Raw genomic sequence first — 27,285 nt, 5'->3', positions numbered from 1 at the left:
GGCAGCTACATATTAAAGAGCTGTAATTCCTAAACCCTTCCTCAAATTAGGATGTGAATACCCTCAAATTAAAGCTGAGAGTCTGCACTTTAAGCCCATATTGATTATATAACTGTATATTCAATATGTTTTTCGTAAACAGCTAAAATGCCAAAACTTGTGTCACTGTCCAAATAATTCTGGATCTAACTGTAGGTCTGCATAGGAGCTGTGAACACAAAACGGTAGGGTATTTTTTAATCAAGCCTTTTCGATAAGTTGCATATTCTCTTTTTTTTGTATTTTTTTTTTGTACCGCTGTAAAGGATCTGCCAGGCACAACTTCTGTGTATACGCCCATAGGTAATCAGTCTGCACCTGAGTCTATGTCTCTGAGACTGACTCCATCTTCCACCACTCAGGATGGCAGGCTTAGGAGTGGGAGAGCCTATCGCAGCCTGGCCAGACGGAGCTAGCTCCCACCCTCTGTCTATTTATACCTGCCTTTCCTGTTCCTCCTTTGCTTGTGATTCTTCTCGTGTGGTTTCCTGGCCCAGCTACAGCTACTAACTATTTTATCCTGCTCCATACTGACCCTGGCTTACTGACTACTCTCCTGCTCTGCGTTTGGTACCTCGTGCACTCCTGGTTTGACTCGGCTCGTTCACCACTCTTGTTGCTCACGGTGTTGCCGTGGGCACTGCCCCATTTCCCTTAGCTTTGTGTACCCTTGTCTGTTTGTCTCGTGCACTTACTGAGCGTAGGGACCGCCGCCCAGTTGTACCCCGTCGCCTAGGGCGGGTCGTTGCAAGTAGGCAGGGACAGAGTGGCGGGTAGATTAGGGCTCACTTGTCCGTTTCCCTACCCCCATCATTACATAATCACAAGCCCATATACCTAGTCTACGCTGGTCCCTGACACTACTATGGACCCCCTTGAGACCCTGGCCCAAAAAATGCAGGGTCTCTCCCTACAGGTCGAGGCCCTGGCTCAGAGGGTCAACCAGCCTGACGCTACCATGGTAGTGCCCCTCACCTCACCTCTTGAACCCCACCTCAAGTTGCCTGACCGGTTCTCAGGGGACCAGAGGACTTTTCTCTCCTTTCGGGAGAGTTGTAGGCTCTACTTTCGCTTAAAGCCTCACTCCTCAGGTTCTGAGAGCCAGCGGGTGGGTATAATTATGTCCCGGCTCCAGGAAGGGCCCCAAGAGTGGGCCTTCTCCTTGGCTCCTGACGCCCCTGAACTTTCCTCCGTTGATCGTTTCTTTTCTGCTCTCGGACTCATTTATGACAAAACTGACAGGACTGCCTTTGCCGAGAGTCAGCTGGTGACCTTACGTCAGGGTAAGAGACCTGTTGAGGAGTATTGTACTGACTTTAGGAAGTGGTGTGTAGCTTCTCGATGGAATGACCCTGCCTTAAGGTGCCAGTTTAGGTTGGGTCTGTTGAATGCCCTGAAAGACCTGCTAGTTAGCTATCCCTCTTCTGACTCCCTAGACCAGGTTATGGCTTTAGCGGTACGACTTGACCAACGTCTCAGGGAACGACAACTTGAACGTTTTTGTGTTTTCCCCTCTGACTCCCCCATGATGCCTCCCGAGGTCCCATTGCTTCACTCTTCCACGGAAGACTCGGAGGTACCTATGCAACTCGGGGCCTCCGTGTCCCCCCGACAACGTAGAGAGTTCCGCAGGAAGAATGGTCTCTGCTTCTATTGTGGGGATGACAAGCATCAAGTGAACACCTGTCCTAGGCGTAAGAATAAGCAGCCGGAAAACTTCCGCGCCTAAGTGATCATCGTGGAGGTCACTTGGGCGCACACGTATTTCCCGTAAATATGAAACGTAATAAAATCTTGCTTCCCTTTCTTTTGGTGGTAGGTCTGCTACCGGCAGTGCCTTCGTGGATTCAGGGTCTTCTGCTAATATCATGTCTGTGGAATTTGCTATGTCTCTAGCTATGCCTTTGATTGATTTGCCTAAACCTGTCCCGGTAGTGGGTATAGACTCCACTCCTCTTGCTAATGGTTATTTTACACAGCATACCCCTGTTTTTGAACTCCTTGTTGGCTCCATGCATGTGGAGCAGTGCTCTGTACTGTTGATGCAGGGATTATCGTCCAATTTGGTTTTAGGCCTTCCCTGGTTGCAGTTGCATAATCCCACGTTTGATTGGAATACTGGGGAGCTTACCAAATGGGGTAATGAATGCTTGACGTCATGTTTTTCTGTTAATTCGATTTCTCCCCCTGAGGGGGTGAACACGCTACCTGAGTTTGTTCAGGACTTCGCTGATGTTTTCTCTAAGGAGGCCTCCGAAGTGTTACCTCCTCATAGAGAATACGATTGCGCTATCGAATTGGTACCAGGAGCTAAACTCCCTAAGGGTAGGATATTTAATCTTTCTTGTCCCGAACGTGAAGCCATGAGAGAGTATATCCAGGAATGCCTGGCCAAGGGTTACATTCGTCCCTCTACTTCTCCAGTAGGTGCTGGCTTCTTCTTCGTAGGGCAGAAGGATGGTGGTCTTAGGCCATGCATTGACTACCGTAACCTGAATAAGGTCACTGTAAGGAACCAGTATCCCCTTCCTTTGATTCCTGATCTCTTTAATCAGGTTCAGGGGGCCCAATAGTTCTCTACGTTTGATCTACAGGGGGCGTATAACCTTATCCGCATCAAAGAGGGGGATGAGTGGAAGACTGCGTTTAACACACCCGAAGGTCATTTCGAATACCTCGTCATGCCCTTTGGGTTGTGTAATGCTCCTGCGGTCTTCCAGAATTTCATAAATGAGATTTTAAGAGATTACATGGGGGTATTTCTTGTAGTGTACCTTGATGACATACTGGTGTTTTCCAAGGACTTGTCCTCCCACATTGAGCATGTCAGGAAGGTGCTCCAGGTCCTTCGGGAAAACAAACTGTTTGCGAAAACCGAAAAATGTGTGTTTGGGGTACAGGAGATACCATTTTTGGGTCAAATCCTCACTCCTCATGAATTCCGCATGGCCCCCGCCAAGGTCCAGGCTGTGGCGGAATGGGTCCAACCTGCCTCCCTGAAGGCGTTACAGTGTTTCTTGGGGTTCGCTAATTATTACAGGAGATTTATTGCTAACTTCTCGTCATCGCTAAGCCTCTTACGGACCTCACTCGCAAAGGTGCTGATCTCCTCCACTGGCCTCCTGAGGCTGTCCAGGCTTTTGAGGTCCTTAAGAAGTGCTTTATCTCGGCCCCGGTGCTGGTTCAGCCCAACCAAATGGAGCCATTTATCGTGGAAGTTGACGCATCCGAGGTGGGAGTGGGGGCTGTCTTGTCCCAGGGTACCAGGTCCCTCACCCATCTCCGTCCCTGTGCCTACTTCTCCAGGAAGTTTTCGCCCACTGAGAGTAACTATGATATTGGCAACCGCGAACTCTTAGCCATTAAATGGGCATTTGAAGAGTGGCGCCACTTCCTGGAGGGGGCTAGGCACCAGGTAACGGTCCTTACCGACCACAAGAATCTGGTTTTCCTAGAATCTGCCCGGAGGCTAAACCCGAGACAAGCTCGATGGGCGCTATTTTTTACCAGATTCAACTTTTTGGTTACCTATAGGGCTGGGTCTAAAAATATTAAGGCCGATGCACTGTCGCGTAGCTTCATGGCCAGCCCTCCGTCGGAGGAAGATCCTGCTCGTATTTTGCCTCCTGGTATAATCATTTCTTCTATTGATTCTGATTTAGTCTCTGAAATTGCGGCTGATCAAGGTTCAGCTCCTGGGAACCTTGCTGAGGACAAGCTGTTTGTTCCCCTGCAATTCCGGCTAAGGGTACTTAGGGAAAATCATGACTCCGCACTATCTGGTCATCCAGGCGTCCTGGGTACCAAACACCTCATTGCCAGGAACTATTGGTGGCCTGGGTTGCCTAAAGACGTTAAGGCCTACGTCGCCGCTTGTGAGGTTTGTGCTAGGTCCAAGACTCCCAGGTCCCGACCAGCGGGTTTACTACGTTCTTTGCCTATTCCCCAGAGACCTTGGACCCATATCTCCATGGATTTTATCACCGATTTGCCTCCATCTCAAGGCAAGTCGGTGGTGTGGGTTGTAGTAGACCGCTTCAGTAAGATGTGCCACTTTGTGCCCCTCAAGAAACTACCCAATGCCAAGACGTTAACTACCTTGTTTGTCAAACACATCCTGCGTCTCCATGGGGTACCTGTCAATATTGTTTCAGACAGAGGGGTACAATTTGTTTCATTGTTTTGGAGAGCCTTCTGTAAAAAGTTGGAGATTGATCTGTCCTTCTCCTCTGCCTTCCATCCTGAAACTAATGGCCAAACTGAGAGGACTAATCAATCTCTAGAACAATATTTAAGGTGTTTTATCTCTGACTGTCAATATGATTGGGTCTCATTCATTCCCCTCGCCGAAGTTTCCCTTAATAACCGGGTCAGTAACTCGTCAGGGGTCTCCCCCTTTTTCTGTAATTTTGGGTTTAATCCACGGTTCTCCTCCGTTTCACCTGGTAGTTCCAACAATCCCGAGGTAGAGGTCGTTCATCTGGAACTGTGCACAGTCTGGGCCCAGGTTCAGAAGAACCTAGAGGTGTCCCAGAGCATACAAAAAACTCAGGCTGATAGGAGACGTTCTGCTAACCCCTTGTTTGTGGTCGGGGATCTGGTGTGGTTATCGTCTAGGAACTTGCGCCTTAAGGTCCCGTCCAAAAAGTTTGCTCCCGGGTTTATTGGGCCGTATAAGGTCATTGAAGTCCTCAATCCTGTCTCCTTCCGACTGGAGTTGCCCCCATCTTTTCGAATACACGACGTGTTTCATGCCTCCCTCCTTAAACGCTGCTCCCCGTCCTTGGCTCCCTCGAGGAAACCTCCTGTTTCCGTTCTCACCCCTGAGGGGGTGGAATTCGAGGTGGCCAAGATTGTGGACAGCAAGATGGTCCAAGGCTCCTTCCAGTACCTGGTCCATTGGAGAGGATACGGGCCTGAGGAGAGGACTTGGGTACCCGCCTGGGATGTTCACGCTGGGGTATTGGTCAGGAAGTTCCACCTTCGTTTCCCCAATAAACCAGGTCCACTTAGAAAGGGTCCTGTGGCCCCTCATAAAAGGGGGGGGTACTGTAAAGGATCTGCCAGGCACAACTTCTGTGTATACGCCCATAGGTAATCAGTCTGCACCTGAGTCTATGTCTCTGAGACTGACTCCATCTTCCACCACTCAGGATGGCAGGCTTAGGAGTGGGAGAGCCTATCGCAGCCTGGCCAGATGGAGCTAGCTCCCGCCCTTTGTCTATTTATACCTGCCTTTCCTGTTCCTCCTTTGCTTGTGATTCTTCTCGTGTGGTTTCCTGGCCCAGCTACAGCTACTAACTATTTGATCCTGCTCCATACTGACCCTGGCTTACTGACTACTCTCCTGCTCTGCGTTTGGTACCTCGTGCACTCCTGGTTTGACTCGGCTCGTTCACCACTCTTGCATTGCCGTGGGCACTGCCTCATTTCCCTTAGCTTTGTGTACCCTTGTCTGTTTGTCTCATGCACTTACTGAGCGTAGGGACCGCCGCCCAGTCCTACCCCGTCGCCTAGGGCGGGTTGTTGCAAGTAGGGATAAGGGACAAAGTGGCGGGTAGATTAGGGCTCACTTGTCCGTTTCCCTACCCCCATCATTACAACCGCAATATTTTTGTTTGCTATCATTAACCCCTTCGCGCTCAGGTCAGTACTATTACGTCCTGCTGAGCGCATCGTTCGCACTCAGGTCAGTAATAGTACTGACCTGAGTTAACACGGCGCCATCTTTCCCCGGCGCGTGTCTGAGCTGTGATACCTGCTGTTTCCGACAGCAGGCTATCACAGCTTAGTGTGCAGGGACCGATCGCGGTGGTCCCCGCCGATTAACCCCTTAGAAGCCGCGTTCAATAGCGATCGCGGCTTCTTAGGGGTTAAGCTGCCATCGCCGGCCTGCTACACGATAGCGGGCCGCGATGGCTACTATGGCAACCAGAATCCTAACAATGGACTTTGGCTACACCATCGACGGAAGCCTAGTGGGTCCTGACAAAGTCAGGACCCACTATGCTTGCTGTCAGCGAACAGCTGACAGCTCTAATACACTGCACTACGTATGTAGTGCAGTGTATTAGAATAGCGATCAGAGCCTCCTGCCCTCATGTCCCCTAGTGGGACAAAGTAAAAAAAGTAAAAAAAAGTTGTGTAAAAATAAGAAAATAAAAGATTTAAAAGTAATAAAAGTAAAAGTCCCCCTTTTTCCCTTATCAGTCCTTTATTATTAATACAAATATATAAATAAACAAATAAACTATACATAATTGGTATCGCCGCATCCGTAACGGCCTGAACTACAAAACGATGTCATTATTTATCACGCGCGGTGAACGCCGTAAGAGAAAATAATAATTAACCGTACCACAATCACAATTGTTTGGTCACTTCATCTCCCAAAAAATGGAATAAAAAGAGATCAAAAAGTCGCATGTACCTAGAAATGGTACTGATCGAAACTACAGTTCGTTACGCAAAAAATAAGTCCTCGCACGACTTTCCTGATGGAAAAATAAAACAGTTATGGCTCTTAGAATAAGGTAACACAAAAAATAAATTATATTTTATTGTGCAAACGCCATAAGACATAATATAAAACTATAAACATCTGGTATCGCCGTAATCGTATCGCCCCGCAGAATAAAGTGAATATGTCATTTATAGCGCACGGTGAACGCTGTAAGAAAAATAGAATAAAAAACAATAGTAAAATTGCGTTTTTTTTAGTCATTTAAAAATAGAATAAAAACTGATCAAAAAGTCGCATGCACCCCAAGAAAACTACAATGGATTCCTCAAGGGGTCTAGTTTCCAAAAAGGGGTCACTTTTGGGGGATTTCCATTGTTTTAGCACCACAAGACCTCTTCAAAGCGGACATGGTGCCTAATAAATTAAATTTAATTAATTAAATGTCACCTCTACTTTGCTCTAAATTCCTGTGAAACACCTAAAGGGTTAATAAACTTTCTATATGCTGTTGTGAATACTTTGAGGGGTCTAGTTTCTGAAATGGGGTGTTTGATAAGGGTGTCTAATATATGGGCCCCTCAAAGCAACTTCAGAACTGAGCTGGAAACTAAAAAATAAAATAAAAATGAGGCAATACTTCGCTTCTTACATTATACTGATAATGAGCCATGCCCACCCCGAGATGACCCCAGTTTTGACCGTTTGTATAAACGGAGACCCCTATTAGACCATTTCAGTGCCCGGATTTTCCAAGCATACACCCCCGAGAAGTGTATTTCTGTTGATGAGTCCCTGGTACATTTTAAAGAGAGGCTTCATTTCCCCAAGTACCTGCCGGGTAAGAAGGCAAGGTATGGCATGAAGATGTATAAGCTGTGCGAGAGTGCATCAGGGTATACCTACAGGTTTAGGATATATGAAGGGAAGGACACCAGTATTCAGCCCCCAGAATGCCCCCCCCCCTTACTGGGAGTTAATGCAAAAATTGTGTGGGATTTGGTGCACCCACTGCTGGACCAGGGTTACCACCTCTACCTGGATAATTTTTATACCAGCTTCCCACTCTTCAACTGCCTCGCTTCCAGAAGTCCTGCGGCATGCGGCACTGCTAGAATAAACCTGAGAGGCCTCCCTAAGACTCTGCTTGGGCAAACAAGAAGGGGTGAAAGCAGGGCACATTCTAGCAGCAACATATTGTGTGTCAAGTACAAGACCAGGGAGATGCCACACCAGTACCCATGTACCAGTACAAGGTACCAGTTCAGAGACCGCCAAACCAGACTGCATCCTGGACTACAATAGGTACATGGGAGGGGTGGACTTGTCAGATCAAGTCCTGAAGCCCTACAGTACTTCTGGAAGCGAGGCCACACGCATCGTACCAGGGCAACACTTTTTAGGAGAAGTTCCCCAAACTGGCAAGAAGGGAAAAAGTCAAGAGGTGCAGAGTCTGCTATAAGAGGGGGATAAGGAAGGACACAATATATCAATGTGACACGTGTCCCGAAAAACCAGAGCTCTGTATGAAAGTGTTTTAAAATTTATCATCCATCCCTTTATTTTTAATTTTACCCCAGTTTTACTCGCTCTGATCCACTTCGCACAGCTTACCCCTCCTCATCTTTTCCCTCTGAGCCCTGCTGTGTGCCCAGGCAGCTGATAATAGCCACATGTAGGGTATTGCAGTACCCGGGAGAACCAACATTACAGTTTATGAGGTGTATATCTCCAGTGGCACATGCTGGGCACAATATATCGGACACTGAATTGGCATATATGTATAGAAAATTGCAAATTTCACTCTGCACCAACTGCTGCACATTATCTTTTACACAATACCAGTGGGGTCAAAATGCTCACTACACCTCTAGATGAATGCCTTAAGGGGTGTAGATTTTAAAACAGGGTCACTTCTCGGGGGTTTCAACTGTACCGGTACCTTAGGGGCTTCTGCGTACAAGACTTAGCACCAGAAAAGCTTCAGTAGGCCAAATGGTGGTCCTTTCCTTCTGAGCCCTGCCGTGTGCCCAGGCAGCTAATAACAGCCACATGTAGGGTATTGCCGTACCCGGGAGAACCCACATTACAGTTTATGGGGTGTATGTCTCTGGTGGCACATGCTGGGCACAATATATCGGACACTGACATGGCATATATATAGAAAATTGCAAATCTCACTCTGCACCATCTGCTGCGCATTATCTTTTATACAATACCTGTGGGGTCAAAATGCTCACTACACCTCTAGATGAATTCCTTAAGGGGTTTCGTTTTTAAAACGGGGTCACTTCTCGGGGGTTTCAACTGTACTGATACCTCAGGGGCTTCTGCACACATGACTTAGCACCAGAAAATTCCCAGTAGGCCACATGGTGGTCCTTTCCTTCTGAGCCCTCCCATGGGCCCAAACGGCAGTTTATCACCACGAATAGGGTATTGCCACACTCAGGACAAATTGGGCAACAAAATGGGGTATTTTATTCCTTGTGAAAATAAGAAATTTTGAGCCAAAACTACCTCTTATTGGAAAAAAATATATTTTTTTTAATTCACAGCCCAATTCAAATAAATTCTGTGAAAAAACTGTGGGGTCTAAATGGTCACAACACCCATAAATAAATTCTTTGAGGGGTGTAGTTTCCAAAATGGGGTGACTTCTGGTGGGTTTCCATTGCTTTGATACCTCTGGGGCTCTGCAAATGCAACATGGCACCCGAAAACCAATCCAGCAAAATCTGGGCTCCAAAGAACACATAGCGCTCCTTTCCTTCTGAGGCCTCCCATGGGCCCAAACGGCAGTTTATCACCACAAATGGGGTATTGCCGAACTCAGGACAAATTTGGCAACAGATTGGGGTATTTTATTCCTTGTGAAAATAAGAAATTTTTAGCCAAAACTACCTCTTATTGGAAAAAATTAAATTTTTTTAAATTCACAGCCCAGTTCAAATAAATTCTGTGAAAAAACTGTGGAGTCTAAATGGTCACAACACCCATAAATGAATTCCTTGAGGGGTGTAGTTTCCAAAATGGGGTCACTTCTGGGGGGTTTCCATTGCTTTGATACCTCTGGGGCTCTGCAAATGCGACATGGCACCCGAAAACCAATCCAGCAAAAGCTGGGCTCCAAAGAACACATAGCGCTCCTTTCCTTCTAATACCTCCCATGGGCCCAAACGGCAGTTTATCACCACAAATAGGGTACTGCCGCACTCAGGACAAATTTGGCAACAAAATGGGGTATTTTATTCGTTGTGAAAATAAGACATTTTGAGCCAAAACGACATCTTATTGGAAAAATTGTCATTCTTTTAATTTCACAGCCCAATTCAAATACGCGCTGTGAAAAAACTACGGGGTCAAAATGGTAACAATAACCATAAATGAATTCCTTGAGGGGTGTAGTTTCCAAAATGGGGTCAGTTTTGGGGGATTCCTACTGTTTTGGCACCTCAACACCTCTCCAAACCTGGCATGCTGCCTAAAATATATGCTGATAAAAAAGAGGCACCAAAATGCACTAGGTGCTTCTTTGCTTCTAGGGCTTGTGTTTTATTCCACGAGAACACTAGAGCCACATGTGGGACATTTCTAAAAACGGCAGAATCTGGACAATACATATTTAGTAGTGTTTCTCTGGTAAAACCTTCTTTGTTACAGAAAAAAAATAGAATAAAATTGAAATTCAGCAAGAAAAATTAAATTTGCAAATTTCACCTCCACATTGCTTTAATTCCTGTGAAATGCCTGAAGGGTTAAAAAACTTTCTAAATGCTATTTTGAATACTTTGAGGGGTCTAGTTTTTAAAATGGGGTGTTTTATGGGGGTTTCTAATACATAGGCCCCTCAAAGCCACTTCAGAACTGAACAGGTACCTTAAAAAAAGGCTTTTGAAATTTTCTTAAAAATATGAGAAATTGCTGTTTATGTTCTAAGCCTTGTAACGTCCAAGAAAAATAAAATAATGCTCTAAAAACTATGCAGATCTAAAGTAGACTTATGGGAAATGTGAACTAGTAACTATTTTGGCTGGTATAACCATTTGTTTTACAAGCACATGCATTTAAATTCGGAAAAATGCTATTTTTTCAAAATTTTCTCTAAATTTTGCAATTTTTCACAAATAAACACTGAATATATCGACCAAATTTTACCACTAACATAAAGCCCAATGTCTCACGAGAAAACAGTCTCAGAATCGCTTGGATAGGTTTAAGCATTCCGACGTTATTACCACATAAAGTGAAATATGTCAGATTTAAAAAATAGGCTCTGAGCCTTAAGGCCCAAACTAGGCTGCGTCCTTAAGGGGTTAATTGGAAACCCTCATTGTTTACTTACGGGGGATAAAAATATGTCCTGGTCATGTGATAACTGTACTATAGCTGTAACAAGTCCTACCACCTATGTGATAATCTCGTGACCAGGACAGGCTTTCATTCCATGGACGTAAACAATGAAGGATCCCATACAATGAAAGCAAGCAGAGATATCGAAAAACATGAAGAATTGATATAGGAAGTGTATTAGAAAATTGAATAATTGCTCATTATACAATGAATAGACTTTATTGGCTGAAACCAAAATGCCTCTTTAACCCCTTAAGGACACAGCCTATTTTGACCTTAAAGAGGCTCTGTCACCAGATGATCAAATCCCTATCTCCTATTGCATGTGATTGGCGCTGCAATTTAGATAACAGTAAAGTTTTTTGTTTTTTTTAAAAACGATCATTTTTGGCCAAGTTATGAACAATTTTATATTTATGCAAATGAGCCTTTCTAATGGACAACTGGACGTGTTTTCTCTTATTTCCAACTGGGCGTGTATTGTGTTTGTAACATCTGGGCGTGTTTACTTGTTTTACTAGCTGGGCGTTGTGAATAGAAGTGTATGATGCTGACGAATCAGCATCATTCACTTCTCATCGTTACCACCCAGCTTCTGGCAGTGCACAGACGCACAGCGTGATCTCGCGAGATCTCGCTGTGATGTCACTTCCTCCCACAGGAACTACATCGCGTCGGACAAGCGAGCAGCGCCGATCACATGCAATAGGAGATAGGGATTTGATCATCTGGTGACAGAGCCTCTTTAAGGACACAGTTCAATTTTGCAAATCTAACACGTATCACTTTATATGAAGTGGATGAACTTTCACATGTCAGGACTTGTGTAACTACTGAGCTTTTTATTGTGACCTTCAAAATAATTTTGGATGACAATTTCTTATTTAGTTCCGTGTTCAATCTGCTTGAGAAGTCAGCGTAACAATATGCCATCGCTGGCACGGCATTAGCTGATTTCACATTACCGGAGTCTGCACATGGACATGTTCCAGTATTATATTCCGCTTCTATATTTCTCAGAGGGTTTCTGTACATTTGGACTACATACGCTGTCTATTAGTTTAGATACGTTATATTAAAACCTGTCAGAGAAAGGAAACCAATTTCATAAGATTTCCAAATTAATGAGAATCTGGTTACGTGTTGGTTGCTTTCTTTATGCATCTGGACCCCGGTATAATCATATTTTAATTTTCAAATAAATTGCTTTCATTATCCCTTCATTTACAATACCGTGTGTGCTTTACTGCTCATTAATGTTCCACGTCTCTCTTACTAACACCAGGTTTTTAACTTGTCGCATTTTTTGTGCTGTGATTAAAGAGGATTATGGTCGTTTTTTCACCCTAAAATTATTTTACATGACCGACCATTGTATGATGTCGCTGTTAACATTTGCTACTTTCATCGCAGCAAATTTATGCAAAAAAAATGACAATCGACAACATGTTAATTTGTACTTAGGAACCATTAACGTAGCTTAAGAGGACCTATCGGTTCTGAGAAGAACATAAAGAGTGACAGTAAATGTAATTATAAGAATTCTTTCCTATATACTGTATGTCATTAGCAGAACAGCAGATTTACCTCGGTGTTTTAGGCTGGACTCACATGTGGCAGGTTTTATTGCAGAAATTTCAGTAACATACATCTGAATAAGGATTTCTGCAAGTTCTATTCAGATGAATGGAACTGATTTTGATTTGCAGAAATTTCTGCAACAAAAACCACACTTCAAAAAACGCATTTTTAACCGCGATTTTGCACTTAGCATGGAAACTGCGGCAAAAACGCATGCGTTGTTTTGGTGTGGTTTTCAGTCGAGCTGCATACAGTACAATGGATATGTATCATGCAGCAAAAAGCTGTAGCTCAAGCTGCACATTAAGGGCATGACCAGACGTGGCGGAATTGCTCTGGCATTCAGCTGCGGACAGTCCGCTGCGGAATTCCGCAGCGTACACATTTCTCCATTGCTTTCCACAGCTTTTTAGTGAGGTTCGTTTACACGTTGCGGAAAACTCCGCTGCGGACCATAGGCTGCGGTGCGGAATTTGGTGTCCGGAGCATACACTGGTTGTTGCGGACGTGTAGCGGACTTGTTGCGGACTCATTGCGGAATTTCTCCATTGACTACAATGGAGAGTCAAAATTCCGCAATGAAGTCCGCAGATGTTATGTGTGCTGCGGAGCGTATTTGTTTTACGAACATGATATTTCTTCATTCTGGCTGGACCTATGTACTTCTAGGTCTACAGCCAGACTGAGGCCCCATGCACACTAACGTAAAAACGCCCGTAATCACGGGCCGTTATTACGGCACGGGCAGGCCCATAGAAGTCAATGGGGCTCCCATAATTACGGGGGACTACGTGTGTGTACCCGTAATTACGGGAGCGTTGCTAGGCGACATCAGTAAATAGTCACTGTCCAGGGTGCTGAAAGAGTTAAGCGATCAGCAGTAACTGTTTCAGCACCCTGGACAGTGACTTCCGATCACAATATACATCAACCTGTAAAAAAAATAGAAGTTCCTACTTATCGAGAACTCCCTGCTTCTTCCTCCAGTCCGGCCTCCCGGGATGACGTTTCAGTCCAAGTGACGGCTGTAGCCAATCACAGGCCAATCACAGGCTGCAGCGGTCACATGGACTGCCGCGTCATCCAGGGAGGTCGGGCTGGATGTTGAAAGAGGGACACGTCACCAAGACAACGGCCGGGTAAGTAAGAATTTCCTTTACTTTTACTAGGGAAAGGGCTGTCCCTTCTCTCTCTCTAACCTGCACTGATAGAGAGAAGGGAAGTACTTTCACCTCAATACGCAACGGCTAGTCTGCATCAATTTAATGCCCATTTTAGGCAGAGCCGCAACAGAATCTGCAACGCAGATTATGTGCGGCATTGATGCGGACAGTGGCGGAAGAAATACACCACGTCTGGTCATGCCCTAATAGAGTAATATACCTCCGATGTTCCGTTCCGTCAAAAGTAGAGCATGTCCTACTTTGGTCAGTGATTCAGTGACCGTGGGGCCCATAGAAGTCAATGGGTCTGTCCAAAAAACGGACGGTTTCCGTGTGCCGTCCGTTTTTGACGGATCCATTGCCATAGCAACGGCAGGGCGTGCCAAAGTTCACAGACTGGGACATGTGACAAGTTCAAATAAAGTTCAATACCTTCCGTATTCTTAACGGAAACACGGAAGCGAAAGCAGATTTGCGGGTGAATTGCGGCCGCAAAAATACGTTCGTGTGCATGTGGCCTAAGCAGACAGAACCAATAAGAAGTTTTTCTGATTAAAAAGCAAAGTTATAATTGCATATTTTGTATTAGCATTTATTTATCTACTTTTCTAATGTCATCCAATACTCTAGAATATTTTATTATCTGGAACCGATCAAGTCCCGTTTCATGTTGGTGCGAAAATGCAACAAAAATGAGAATGTGTCTTTACAACCTCTACGACAGTTACCTTTGTATTACAAGAATAGCACGGGGCCATCACCAATGCATTACGACTATGCTACAACATCTTGATTATTCTTTGCATACACCTTGGCCGCGATCCCTCACTTATGTATTATTCTGTTTTTCTCCCAGTGGCTGTTTGATGTTCCTCTTTTTAGCTTCAGAATCCATTAAACCCATTTTAGTAATTATATTGAAAGCATAGACGAGTGGCTGCACATTATTGAAACACTAATAAATGTCTTCACACTACAGTCCCTCCATACAAATAGGATGTAAAATCTTTTACAATTTAAAGCAGCACCTTTTTTGTTTTATTTATGATAAGAGTTTATTTAATATTTAGTAAGTGTTTTTAGTAGAAGATTGGATGAATAACTTTGCGGCTGACATCATTTACTTATTTCAGAACTGATTTGCCGCCAAGCCTTTTTTAAAAGTTAGCAGTCTAATACAGGAGTTGAATATAGAACAATAGAGCTTTTCCCATAAATATATAGTAAGGTAATTTTTGACACTTTCCACAGGAATTAGTGTTTTGCTAAAAACTGAGACCAATATAAACAACAGGTAAAAGTGGGCACCTAAAAATCTGAATTAGGATAGGAATACACTGGGCGTATACACTGAAGATTTTCTGCAACGGATTTCATTGCGGAAAATCTGCAGCGTATTAAAGTAGCAGCGGTGCGGGTGCGCTTTTAACAAAACTCATCCACATACAGCGGAAAAAATCAGTCAAGAAACCGTTCATAAATTGACCTGTGGTGCGTTTTTTTAATCCGCAGCATGTCGATTTATGCTGCAGAATCACTGCTCTTCTATTGCGGGTTATCCCCATTGAATTAAAAACGCTGCAATTCCGCCACATAAATCACAAAATGACAAAAAAAAAAATTAAGTAAAATTAATTGAAAAAGTTTGCCCCCGGCCATAGTCATGGTGATGCGTCCTTCTGTTCTGAGCGCAGCTCAGCCTTCTGGAATGATGTTTCATCCCATGTGACTGTTGCAGCCAATCAAAAGCTGTAGTGGTCACATGGACTACAGCATCATACCAGAAGCCCGAGCTGCCTTAGAACAGAAGGACGTGTCGCAATGACTACGGCGGGGGTAAGCATGAACTTTTTTTTTTGTCCTGCAGTATTTCCGCAGCGAACATTCCACTCGAGATTTGGTGCGGTTTTTCGGGCGGAATTCCCTGCAGTTTCTAGGATGGAAACACTGTGTACTTATGCAGCGTATCCGTCCGGTGTGTTCGTACCCTTAGGGCATGTTCAGATGTGGCAGAATTTTTCCACTGAAAATGTTACTGCGGATTCATTGCAAATTTGCAGAAACATTTTCATATTTGACAGGTAATTTAGACGTTGCGGATATCACAGTGGACTTGCCACAGATTTCAGTTCTTGCATTGCAAAGGCTGAAATCCACAGTGAAAATCTGCTGCTTCTCCGCAAAATAATGTTTATGCTGCGGTAGGAAAATTCTGCACCGCAGCCTAAATTCCGCACAGTTATTTTCTGCCATGTCTGACCTAAGTTACCTAGAAATGTGAAAAAAACGGCTTCTGCAGAACTCCACTGCGGACTGTCTACAGCAGAATTCAACAGTAATTCCGCCACGTCTGAATTAGAATACAGTCACACGCAGCAGATTTTGTTGCAGGAATTTCTACAACTGAAAATCAGTTCCATTCATCTGAATGTGCTTATTTCTGCGGTGTATGGATTTCTGCAAGTTCTATTCAGATAAATGGAACTGATTTTCAGTCGCAGAAATCTCTTTAACAAAATCTGCCGCATGTGACTGCATCCTGAAAGGGGTGAAAACGCAGGTATGTCTCAAAACATAAAACCTCTTAAAACAGTAAGGCCGGATTCACACACAGAAAATTGCTGTCGTTTTAAACTGTATAAAAAAACATGGCGTTTATAGTGGCCTTTTTTTGTGCCGTTTTTGATTTGGTGTCATTTTTTACATGCATTTTTTATGACTTTTTGAAGTCCTATAGAGAAGCCTGTGCGAAAAAAGCCTGAAAAACACCACACCCAGAGCATTCTGTTTGTGGAAAAAAAATTCCACAGACCACAAAATTGCCAAAAATCTAAACGCAGTTGTATGTAGTGCATGTGATATTAATGTAACATCTGGTCGCACTAAAAAACACATAATAAAACGCCACAAAATTGCACAAAAATGCTGCAAAAAGCAGTGTAAATCCGCGTAAATAAAACGGGACACAATGGCCCACATTTATTACGCAGTTTACCCCAGATTTCGGCAGAAATTGCACAGGTTCAAGAGCGGCACCTACTATGCGACATTTGCCTTCTCACACTCATAAATAAACAGATGAGAACAGTAAGAGTGGTCAAGCTGTAAATGTAATCTTAGACTTATTCAATTAAGGCAAAGGTTAATGAAGCTGCACATTACAGGCACAAATGTACGGGCTGCTCATAGCAAGTATAAGAAGTAATTCAAATTGTTCAAATTCCAAATTTATTAAGAGACATTCTCACCAACTATCCTCAATTATTTCATTGGCACCATTATTAATAAATTTGGACCAGTATATCCTGCACTGTAGTCAATGGTGCACCATTCAGTTCTATGGGACTTACGCTATTTTCGTAACTCCCCACCATGAAGTCAGGAAGTGGCCGGGAGGCAGCGAGAGCAGAATGAGGTAGAACTGGGTTTAGGGGGCCCCGTTCTAGAGATAGATGCATGTCCCAGAGGTAGGACCCGCATCTATCTGACATTTATGGCATATCCCCTCTTGTAGTAAAATAACGACTGAGGGCTGTATGAGGGGGTTATATTGCAAGGGGAGGTCAGATTGTCTGACTGACTGCTGGGGGCTCTATAGGGGGCTCTAAGTGTCTGATTCTAATGTCCCTGTGTGGGGCGGTATCCCCCCTATAGAGCCCCCAGCAGTCAGTCAGACAATCTGACCTCCCCTTGCACTATATTAGTAACTACTGAGGTTTCTATGGGAAAGGGGGGGGGGGTGATTATACTGAAAGGGGGGGTCTAACCATATAAGTGACTGCAGAGGACTCTATGAAGGGGGAAGTAATCCCCCCCATCCCCCCATAGAGCCCTGAGTATTTTTTATACAGCACGGGAGGGGTTGAGCATCTAACTGCTGAGTACTCTATGGGGGGGGGGGGAGAATTATTATCCCCCCACAGAGCCCTCTTCAGTGAGTTAGAAGGACCCCCCTTGCTGTATATTTTTACCCCCCCCCTAGCATCGGCCGATCAGTTTAAAGTTGGTAAGGGCAGGAGGCGAGTACCAAAGTAACCTCACCGCATGACCATCTCCCTGCTCTCCTGTTCCTCTTAGGTGGTGTATGCATTGTCAGAGAGGCGTATTCTAACTTCTACCACTAGCAGATGTGCCAATCATGATGCCCGTCTGCTAGCCCTATCCCGCCTCTGCAATTGCTGTCCCTCCCCCTCCTCCCCAATAGCAGCGACCCTATTCCGTCCCTGCCCGCCCCTGCTATTGCTCTCCCTGCCCCTCCTCCCCATGAGCAGCGGCTTACGGCCATTGGCGGCGCTAGCACACTGCATAGTTATCTCAGTGATTTTTTAAATTATGTGCGGTTCGGGAAGCCATGGGCCCGCTGGGGGCCTTGGGTCCTGGGCAGCCGTCCGAACCGCCCATATGATGATCCCCCACTGGTTACAGTATACTGAATGAAGCTGTATTATTGTTGGTAAACAGTGTCATACAGTTGACATTTGTTGGATTTGTTTTGTAGTAGGGTACTGACATTTTTGTACCTTGTTTTTCCTTCAGATCTGCCATTAACGTCCATTATACAAAAACGTATAAAAGTATACAGACATGTTCCAAAACAAAAACTTTTTTTGCATTTTCCACTGTAGCTTTAAGACTGGTTTCACATGGTTGTACTATGACTGCATTTTAGCATCCATAACAACTGGACTGCTGTGATTCTGCTAAACTGAATATAGTACACCATAAAACCCTATAGCGATCTTAGTTTGGGACAATAAATCTGCAGGGTTTTGCAGCTGTAATATGGTCCCTAAAATTCAGTGGTGTTATGGCTGTTCATAAATAACCCCTTTTTTTGAGACCGCTCCCCAAAGGGTGAGTTGATTGCTGGGGGTCCAGCCCAGCTGTTAGACCCCCTTAAGATAACAGCTGTCAGTATTTCCACAAGTCTCTATAGGGGCAATGTATGATTATGTGGTGCCTACAGATAACCATACAATACATGGTCGCAATTAGTCCTCCAGAGCTCTCCCTGCTGGCTAATAGAGGATCTCCGAAGCAGGAACCCATGGTATCCGTTTGTCAATATAGGGCATATGAGTAGACGACCCCTTTAAGGATGACCACAAATTAAATACTAAGTACATGAATTTTATGTGTATATTTCTAGGCGTCCTATGGCTTTTAAGAAACACTGAACATTTAATTGGTTGCACAGTGGAGTCTGTCATAACAATCCATGAACAAGTCATATTTGCTCAGTGACCTTTCTGTGACAGCATTTCTTCTGCAGTTTACAACCGGTTTGGTGTATTATGTCGGTGAAAGACCTTATTTTTAACCATAATAATGTATGTTGAGGTGCAGTGATATACCAATAACAGTCCTGTATGAATGTGCTTAAATATGTTGGACAAATAAATATCCAAAGATCAAATTAATATATAGCCTCCTGTGAGTTGAATATTGTCTGCTCACACAAAAAGCAGTCAGAGTTTTGTCATACTGTCGGAATAGTCGGCGATACGTTATGATTGAGACCTCTGTTACTTTGGCTTCTGTCACTTCCTTCTTCAAAAAAGCCTTATTAATATTTAAAAGTCTTCAAATACTTTCTGAATGTGTCATGGATATATTATTTCACATCAGATTCCGTAATTTTTTCTGGACAAAATAGCACAACACGCAGTGCTGTTTTAGCTGGCAAAATGACGGAAACCAGGACAGAAACCCAACATTAGAGTCAATAGGCTTTGCCCGGCGCAGTTAGTTTATGTCCTATGACAGATCCGGTGTTTTTCTCATTATTTTGTTTCTATGACGTAACAGAATAACGGAAAAGCGCAGATGTGAACAGAACCTCAGATGTTTTCCTATTTTCCTTCCCTCTCTCACAGACAGAGAAAGAGAGGGAGAGAGAGAGATCATGCAGTTGCATCCCCCTCTTCCCTTTCTATTTCTAACTGTGTCTTTCTTGATGTATATTTTGGGAACTGGGGAGGTTTCTGAACATTTACAGGGAGCCTTCCAGCAGTGAAAGGGGAACTACAGTATTCTGGAAGGTCAGAAAGATGCCACATACATTCACATGTACTATTGAAAACATTTTTTAGAATTTTGCACCATAATCAGACGTATATGGAAGAGATTTGATTCAGTCTGGGAGCAATGGGAGAAAGTCGTAAAGAAGTAGGTTTTTCATTTCCAACAATATATGGGGAGAAGTTGGATATATTTTAGAGGTGCTCCTTGATTTGCTTATTAAACCAAATATCATTGATATTTTTTTTACAGTGCTTTTGACACTTTAAGTATGCAGTTATAATGATACTGAATCTAGCAGATTTGCTCAATAATAATAATAATAATATAAAAAAAAGAACTAGACAGAAGTCCCATATATAAGAAATGTGGCTGTCATATACCATGACTTATAATTACATTAGCTACAGATACAGCATTTCTTATCTGCTTTTGTGTTGACGACACATAGACGATGTGCTCCAAGTTGGTGGCAGCTATAGGAAAAGCAATGTGTTCAATGTAAAAAAACAAAACATTTTCTATTAGCTCTGCGTATTGCAAAGCAATAAAGCACATTAGAGCACAATTAACACATTTCCAATTAGATGTCAGCAGGCATCAGCAGACAATCTGGCATCTGCTACATCTCTATAAATGAGGCAGTATATTAATAGGAGTTTGGTTTATTTGATTGAACTGTATGGTTCTGCAATTGTCACCATAAGTTCAATTTGCTACATTACAAGTTCCACGCGGTACGGCTCTTCTGATATTATATGTTTAGTACTCTGAGAAATAATTTTTTCACCTAGAACTGAAGGGCTTGGTGTTTGTTCCCCCTCCTTTCCTTTCCATGACCCTTGGTCCGATTCCCCACCTCTTCAGTTTCTCTAGAGTGGGGAGTCTTGCACATGTTCTCATCACCCAGTAGCAAAAGGTATGGGACTAACCAGTACTGGCCCCGCTCTCCCCAGGGGCTCTATAGCAACCACATAGACCTCATGGTTCATACGGCATTGTATTTGCAACCATTATTCTGATACACAAGCCCTACTACTCATTTGTGGAAATGTTCTTAAGGTACAGAAAGTAGGTTTATTGATCGTCTACCACACAAGTACAACACGTACACAAATCACTTTTGGGGTCATTTTTTTTAATTGAAGTGATAAAAATAACTTTTGTAAATGACTTATTAAAAAAATACAGCGTTTCACTTCACTATAGAAAAGACAGATCTGAATCCATCAGTTAGCTGCACTGACGGTTCCGCTGACATCAGCTATTGTGTGCTCCTGAGCGATTTTGTAAGCCGAGTTCTGATTAAGTCAAGTTATTTTTTATCTCTAAATAAATGCATTTCAATAATAATAAAAAAAGAAGACCCTAAAGGTGTCCAAGGCCTTTAAAGGTGTTCTCGCCTAAAGAGCACCTAACGCCTCTTGTTCCGGTGGAATGGTTGAGATTAAATGCTATATTTCATCTGCAGGGGAACAATTTGGCTGGTCTGACTTAACCTGGCAAAATCAGCTGTTTGCCAGGGATCTTGGGAGCCAGATCTATGGCGATCAGTTGCTCGTCATGGTGGCTCCCAGAGGAAGGGGGTTTATTATGATGATATTAGTGTAAAGGTCATATCACATTGCGGTATCTGACGCTATAAATAAATTCTTCTTTTTCCAAAAATGTGTCATCATTTTATTTTTCTCACCGTATTAAGACTATAAGTAACGGCTGTAATAATCAATAAGTGCAACTTTGTTATCCCTTTAAGCCTTCTTGGTCTAAGTCCAATTAAAATTACATTCTAAAAACAGATCTTGTAATGTACATGAACATTCATATGGAGAATAAAAGAGAATAGTCCAATTATTGAATTACAGTAGCCTTTTGTATGAGAGATGGAAGCGCAATCTGAATTGTGACACCGCATCTCTCCGCTTACAGGAAGCAAACTTAATTAACCGTGCTCCAAATAAAGCCTAATTAGGATATAATTAGTAGGTATACTCTAGAATCAGTTGATGAGGAGGCTGTCATTTTGTTCTGATGGCATATAACGAAAAAAATTAGACTTCGTTATTACCCAAGCTTTCTTTCACTTTTTATGTATTAGAAAATACACTTCAGCTAATTTGACACATTATGCTATTTAGTGCGCCTGCTTTTAACCACATATACAATCATGTTTGTTATTTATATTGACATGTAATAGTTCCTCTCTGTGGTATGTATAAATGCGTTCCTTAAATGGAATTGTTCGGAATTTACACGACTTGTTTTTGAGGACATTCAATGTACTTTGTGAAATTACTATTATTAAAATGTTTAACAATTTTTTTCAGATATTTTGCGGTGACTTTTGGCACTATTTAAATGCTTTTTTTTTTTTTTTTTAATTAACAGTAAAATATTCAACTGTAATAAAAAAAAGAAGAAAGCATAAAAAAATCACAACCGCAACAAAAATACTGCATGTGAACTCAACCTTATTTATACAAATAGGAAGAAAATTCTGTAAATATTTTGGTAAACGCTGCAAAACTGCAGCAAATGCAGCGATTGAGGTTTTTGTTTTTCCCCATCAACTCACCTACCTAAACCTGATGTCTCAATTTCAGTGTGTGGCACTACTATAACTCCCAGAAAGCACGTCCGCTGGCTTGGGGTTATGTTTAACTCAGGTCTGTCCCTTAGGCCTCATTTACACGAACGTAATATACGCGCGTGCGACGCGCGTGCTTTGCACGCATGTCGTACGCACCTATATTAGTCAATGGGGCAGTTTAGACGATGCGTGAATTGCGCTCAGCGCGTGTGCGCAGAAAAAAACTCACGACATGTTCTATAATCGTGCGTTTTTCGCGCACTCACGCACCCATTGAAGTCAATGGGTGCGTGAAAACCACGCATGCCGCACGGAAGCACTTCCGTGCGAACTGCGTGATTCGCGCAAGAGCTGTCAAACTCCTGAATGTAAACAGAAAAGCACCACGTGCTTTTCTGTTTACAAACATCCAAACGGAGTGTCAAATTCGAGATGAGCGCACCGAACTTCACCGGGTTCGGCCAAACTCGTTTTGACCGAAACCGGTAAAAAATGTTCGGGTACGCGATGTCAGGAGACAGTCACTGTCCACGGTGCTGAAAGCGTTAAACTGGTTCAGCACCATGGACAGTGACTTCCGCTCCGAAAATCCATGAACCTGTAAAAAAAAAAGACGTTCTGACTTACTGATAACTCCGGTCCGACCTCCCGGGATGACAGTTCAGTCCAAGTGACAGCTGCAGCCAATCACAGGCCAAGCACAGGCTGCAGCCAATCACAGGCTGCAGCGGTCTCATGGACTGCGGCGTCATCCTGGGAGGTGGGGCCGGATGACAAGAGAGGGACGCGTTCACCAAGGCAACGGCCGGGAGCCCGGACTGGGGGAAGCAGGAAGTTCTTGGTAAGTATGAAAGTCTTTTTTTATTCACAGGTTGGTGTATATTGTGTTCGGCATTCACTGTCGAGGGTGCTGAAAGAGTTACTGCCGATCAGTTAGCTCTTTCAGCACCTTGGACAGTGACGGGCGTCGACTAGCCTCATCTCTATGATGGCGGCTGCGCGAAAATCACGCAGCCGCGCATCATACACGGATGACACACGGAGCTGCCAAGTGCCTTTTGCGCGCGCAAAACGCAGCGTTTTTTGCGCGCGCAAAACGCACACGCTCGTGTAAATGAGGCCTTACTCACTATATTCAATCACTTAGAAACTCATATCACCTGCACCTCAAAAACAACTCCCGAATTTGACCTTTCTTCACTATGGAAACAGCCAGCACTTTAACTGCTGCTCTGATTCACTCTCGTCTTAACTACTGTAACTCATTACTAATCGGTCTTCCCGTTACCAAACTCTCCCCTCTCCATTATATCCTGAATGCAGCAGCCAGGCTCATCTTTCTGACCAACCGCTACATCAGTGCCTCTACCCTGTGCCAGTCACTGCACTGGACCGCTACACTAGTGCCTCAACCCTATGCCAGTCACTGCACTGGACCGCTACACTAGTGCCTCTACCCTATGCCAGTCACTGCACTGGACCGCTACACTAGTGCCTCTACCCTATGCCAGTCACTGCACTGGACCGCTACACTAGTGCCTCTACCCTATGCCAGTCACTGCACTGGACCGCTACACTAGTGCCTCTACCCTATGCCAGTCACTGCACTGGTTGCCCATTCACTTTAGAAATCAATTCAAACTTTTAACTCTTCTCCATAAAGCTCTCCACAGTGCTACCCCTCCTGACATCTCCTCATCTCTGTGTCTGCCACACTACCCGGGCTCACACCTTTATGTGTCTTCTCCAATATTTTACATCTTTTACACCCCCTAATTCCTAGTAGATTGTAAGCTCTTGTGAACAGCGCCCTCAATCTTCTTGTTTGAATAGTTAATTACTTGTCACTCTATAATGTCAGGTTTGTATATATGTTGGTGTTAATAAAGATTCTTATTTTTGCATCCTTATCTTATGCATCCTGTGCAGCTGCTTTTTTCACAGGTTTAAGCATGAAATGTGGTATCTAGAGTGCTAATTCCAGTTGCCTAGGTCATTAGGGACATGGACACCCTCTTTACTGGTGGAATATCGCGAAAGCCAGGCCAAGACATATCAACCCAACCAGTTTTACCGGGATTCACACGTTTTTAAGGCCCCCCTCTCCTGGTCATCCACTCAATAATGGTTTTTACCTAGCCCCTAGACTTTTACCTGGTTCTTAGATGTCCTGCTTAAATTTTAGCAAACCCATGCAGCCCCCATGTGCCAGGAATCCAGTTGATGAGAGAGTAAAGGCCGACTGCCTGGCACCGTCTCCTCCTCCTTGGCGCCAGCAGGAGAAGGAAGGACTCAAAGCCAGACATAGGACAGATACGTCAGAACTACCGCTCACCATTGGCTGCCATAAGGGTTGAGTCTGAAGCTCCTTGGTGTCACAGGGTTATCAGCAAGGCGCAGTGGTTAGCGCCCGCTACACGTTGCGTGGCATTATGCCTTCTCCTGTGCTGCACTAGCCCAATATACCCTAAATCAAGTGATTTAGTGAAAATCCTATAGGCTGGTGTGCACTGCAGACACCATCCAGGAAGATTTTGATTTATTTGCTTCAGAGTATATAATAAGCCTTCTTATTTTAAAGTGACCTTTAATACCCAGCGTTATGAGCTTGGATGTTTTCCTGAAACAAGCTACAGGTATATAAGATCTGTATATATTTAGGGGTTCTGATATTAATATAGGGGTCTGGTCTGGGTGGCGATATTAATATAGGGGGTCTGAAAATATTAAGGAACGCCCTTTTAGAAAAGCCACACCACTCAAAAAGGCCACTCTCATTTTTGCCGCGACCTGCTACTAGAGGATCACTCTGTGAATGGCTCTCTCAGGTTGATATCTGCAGACTCTAGTCATATAGAAGTTACTAAAGATCTACCATGATAAAAAATATCCTGTTTCACACAGAATAGCGACTATGTTTAGTTCCCAAAATGTACAAGATGCTCGCCATTTGAAATACATACAGTATCTTGGTCGTTTTTAAACATTTGTCAAAATAGTGACAAAAAAACAATGTCTTCACGTGATGGTTTTTGCTTATTTTTCTCATACATATATGTTCCAAAGTGGATCTTATTACAAAAATAACTTAGGAGAGGAAGGTTCTCAGTCATGTTGGTAACAGAAACAAAAAGAGAAGCCTCCAGTGGCCCCCAGTGAGCAGTAGAAATGATTAATGTGAGGTTATCCTATAATTTTCATACAGTGACCATACAGTATTTTATTATTTAGAGAAGATAGTAACATGGGTAAGACGATAGCAGACTTGTGATAAAGAAATGGGTTATTATATTTTTCCCACAATCTAGTTGTGCCATTTTCCACCTCCAGTGATTTAAAACGGAAAAAAAGGCAACAGAAAAACAATGAAATAAAATCCATATCTGCACTTTTTACGTTAAGGCCCCATGCACACGACCGTAGTTTTAATTTGTAATTACGGATCAGGTAATTACGGATGAAATTGTGGGCCCATTAATTTCTATTGACCACGGACACCTTTCCGTGTATTACGAATGTGTGTCCGGCTCATAGAAATGATCCGCAAAATATGGAACATGTCCTATACTTCTCCGCACGGACTCGCCCATAGAAGCCTATGGGCGCTTCCGCAGTTGCGGACGGCTACGGATGTACATTTGCGGACACTAAAAACACTTACGGTCGTGTGCATGAGGCTTAACATTTCTATGAACATAGAAAATTTTAAAGAACATTGCTTTAAAGGGACACTTTATCTCAGAAAGGGGAGATTTTTTGAAACTTAATAGTCATTCGAAAACAATTTTTTTGAGCATTTTGAGCAAACGAAAAGCACCGATTACAGTCAAAGGTGCAGGGCGCTCAGCTGAGCTCTTCTGCACCTTTGTTTGAGCAACGGTGGAGTTCCCAGCACCCGGTATCCCACATATCAAAACTTTTGATACTGTATGTCTCTATGACATATCAAAAGTTTTTGAAAGTGCAGTTACTCTTTAAGGATTCTCTCCTAAGTAAAGCACTACCCCCTTATGGTGTATCCACACGGTGTGGTTTTGGAACATATTTTGCCATGTGGCCAAATCTTGCACTGCAACAGCGCATGCGTTTAGATTGCGATTTGCGGCGATTTTGCAGTTAGCCTGTAAGTACACCCTTTGGTCGTGTATTCGGTATGCACTGCCCTGTCAGGCCTTAACTAGGCATAATAGAGGGTAATATATTAAAAATAAAAACATTTAGTGCGGTTGCTGTATTTCTTCAGTATACTATCTAATCTGATTCCCACTTATGTATAAAAAATATATAACCCATTTCCGATTCATTATCATTCATTAATTTTTACTATCGCTCATTTCCCTTTCGATGCCATCAATAGGAAACAAAACTCAGATATGAAAAATAATCTATTTCTTGTCACATTTTCAGCAATCAACAGACTAGACAAACACCAATTAAAATCTGCTGCTACATTATCAGTTCTCCTAGATATTGTATATCTTTGTCATACACACTGAGGAGATGGAGATTTATATGCCTCCTGAATGTTAATGTGTGCTTTTATACAAGATTTATTGCCCCTGTTTAGTTTCTATGTTACTTCAACAGAAAAAAATCATCAATCACATATTTTTTTCTCTAAGTGTTTTTCCTCTTTGCATTCTAAGTACTGTTTATCTGTTGCGCGGAGTAATGAAATGTTGCATACAATTACTGTATATAAAACATACTTTTCATAACAAGTTTTAAAATATGTGTTTTATTTTCTCTTAAAAAGATGGAGTGTTTGGGAGCTGTCAGCGGCTACCGGTGATAGACGTATTCAAGTACGAAGTTTCACCCTCTGTTGTCCAGCGTCTTAGGACTATACTTCAGAAGCTCTCACATAGAGGTAACCTATTGTGTTTTATCATGACTGTATATAAAAGGGGTTGTCCTAAAATAAATATTTATGTAAATCAGATCGGTGGGGGGACGGCAGCAGGGTTGCCCACAGATCTCTGAACTCCTTTATTTTAATAGTTAGATGACTATGCTTTGTGCAACCTACTCTTTATGGAAAGTGGGGACACAGTTGGGACCAGGATCTGCTCTTTCTT

General features: G+C 43.3%; 1 protein-coding gene across 1 annotated transcript in view; it reads left to right on the top strand.

Annotated features, from left to right (window-relative positions):
• PTPRN2 (protein tyrosine phosphatase receptor type N2) overlaps positions 1-27,285 on the top strand; it is a 721,223-nt gene that overhangs the window by 163,136 nt on the left and 530,802 nt on the right. Inside the window, exon 3 of the mRNA XM_075827406.1 lies at positions 26,964-27,077. Within this exon, the coding sequence (XP_075683521.1) occupies positions 26,964-27,077 (114 nt within the window). The remainder of the gene's footprint in view (positions 1-26,963; positions 27,078-27,285) is intronic.

Source organism: Rhinoderma darwinii, chromosome 5, assembly GCF_050947455.1.
Source record: "Rhinoderma darwinii isolate aRhiDar2 chromosome 5, aRhiDar2.hap1, whole genome shotgun sequence".
NCBI lineage: Eukaryota > Metazoa > Chordata > Amphibia > Anura > Rhinodermatidae > Rhinoderma > Rhinoderma darwinii.
The sequence above is the reverse complement of the archived record's forward strand: the minus strand, read 5'-3'. Positions and strand labels throughout refer to the sequence as shown.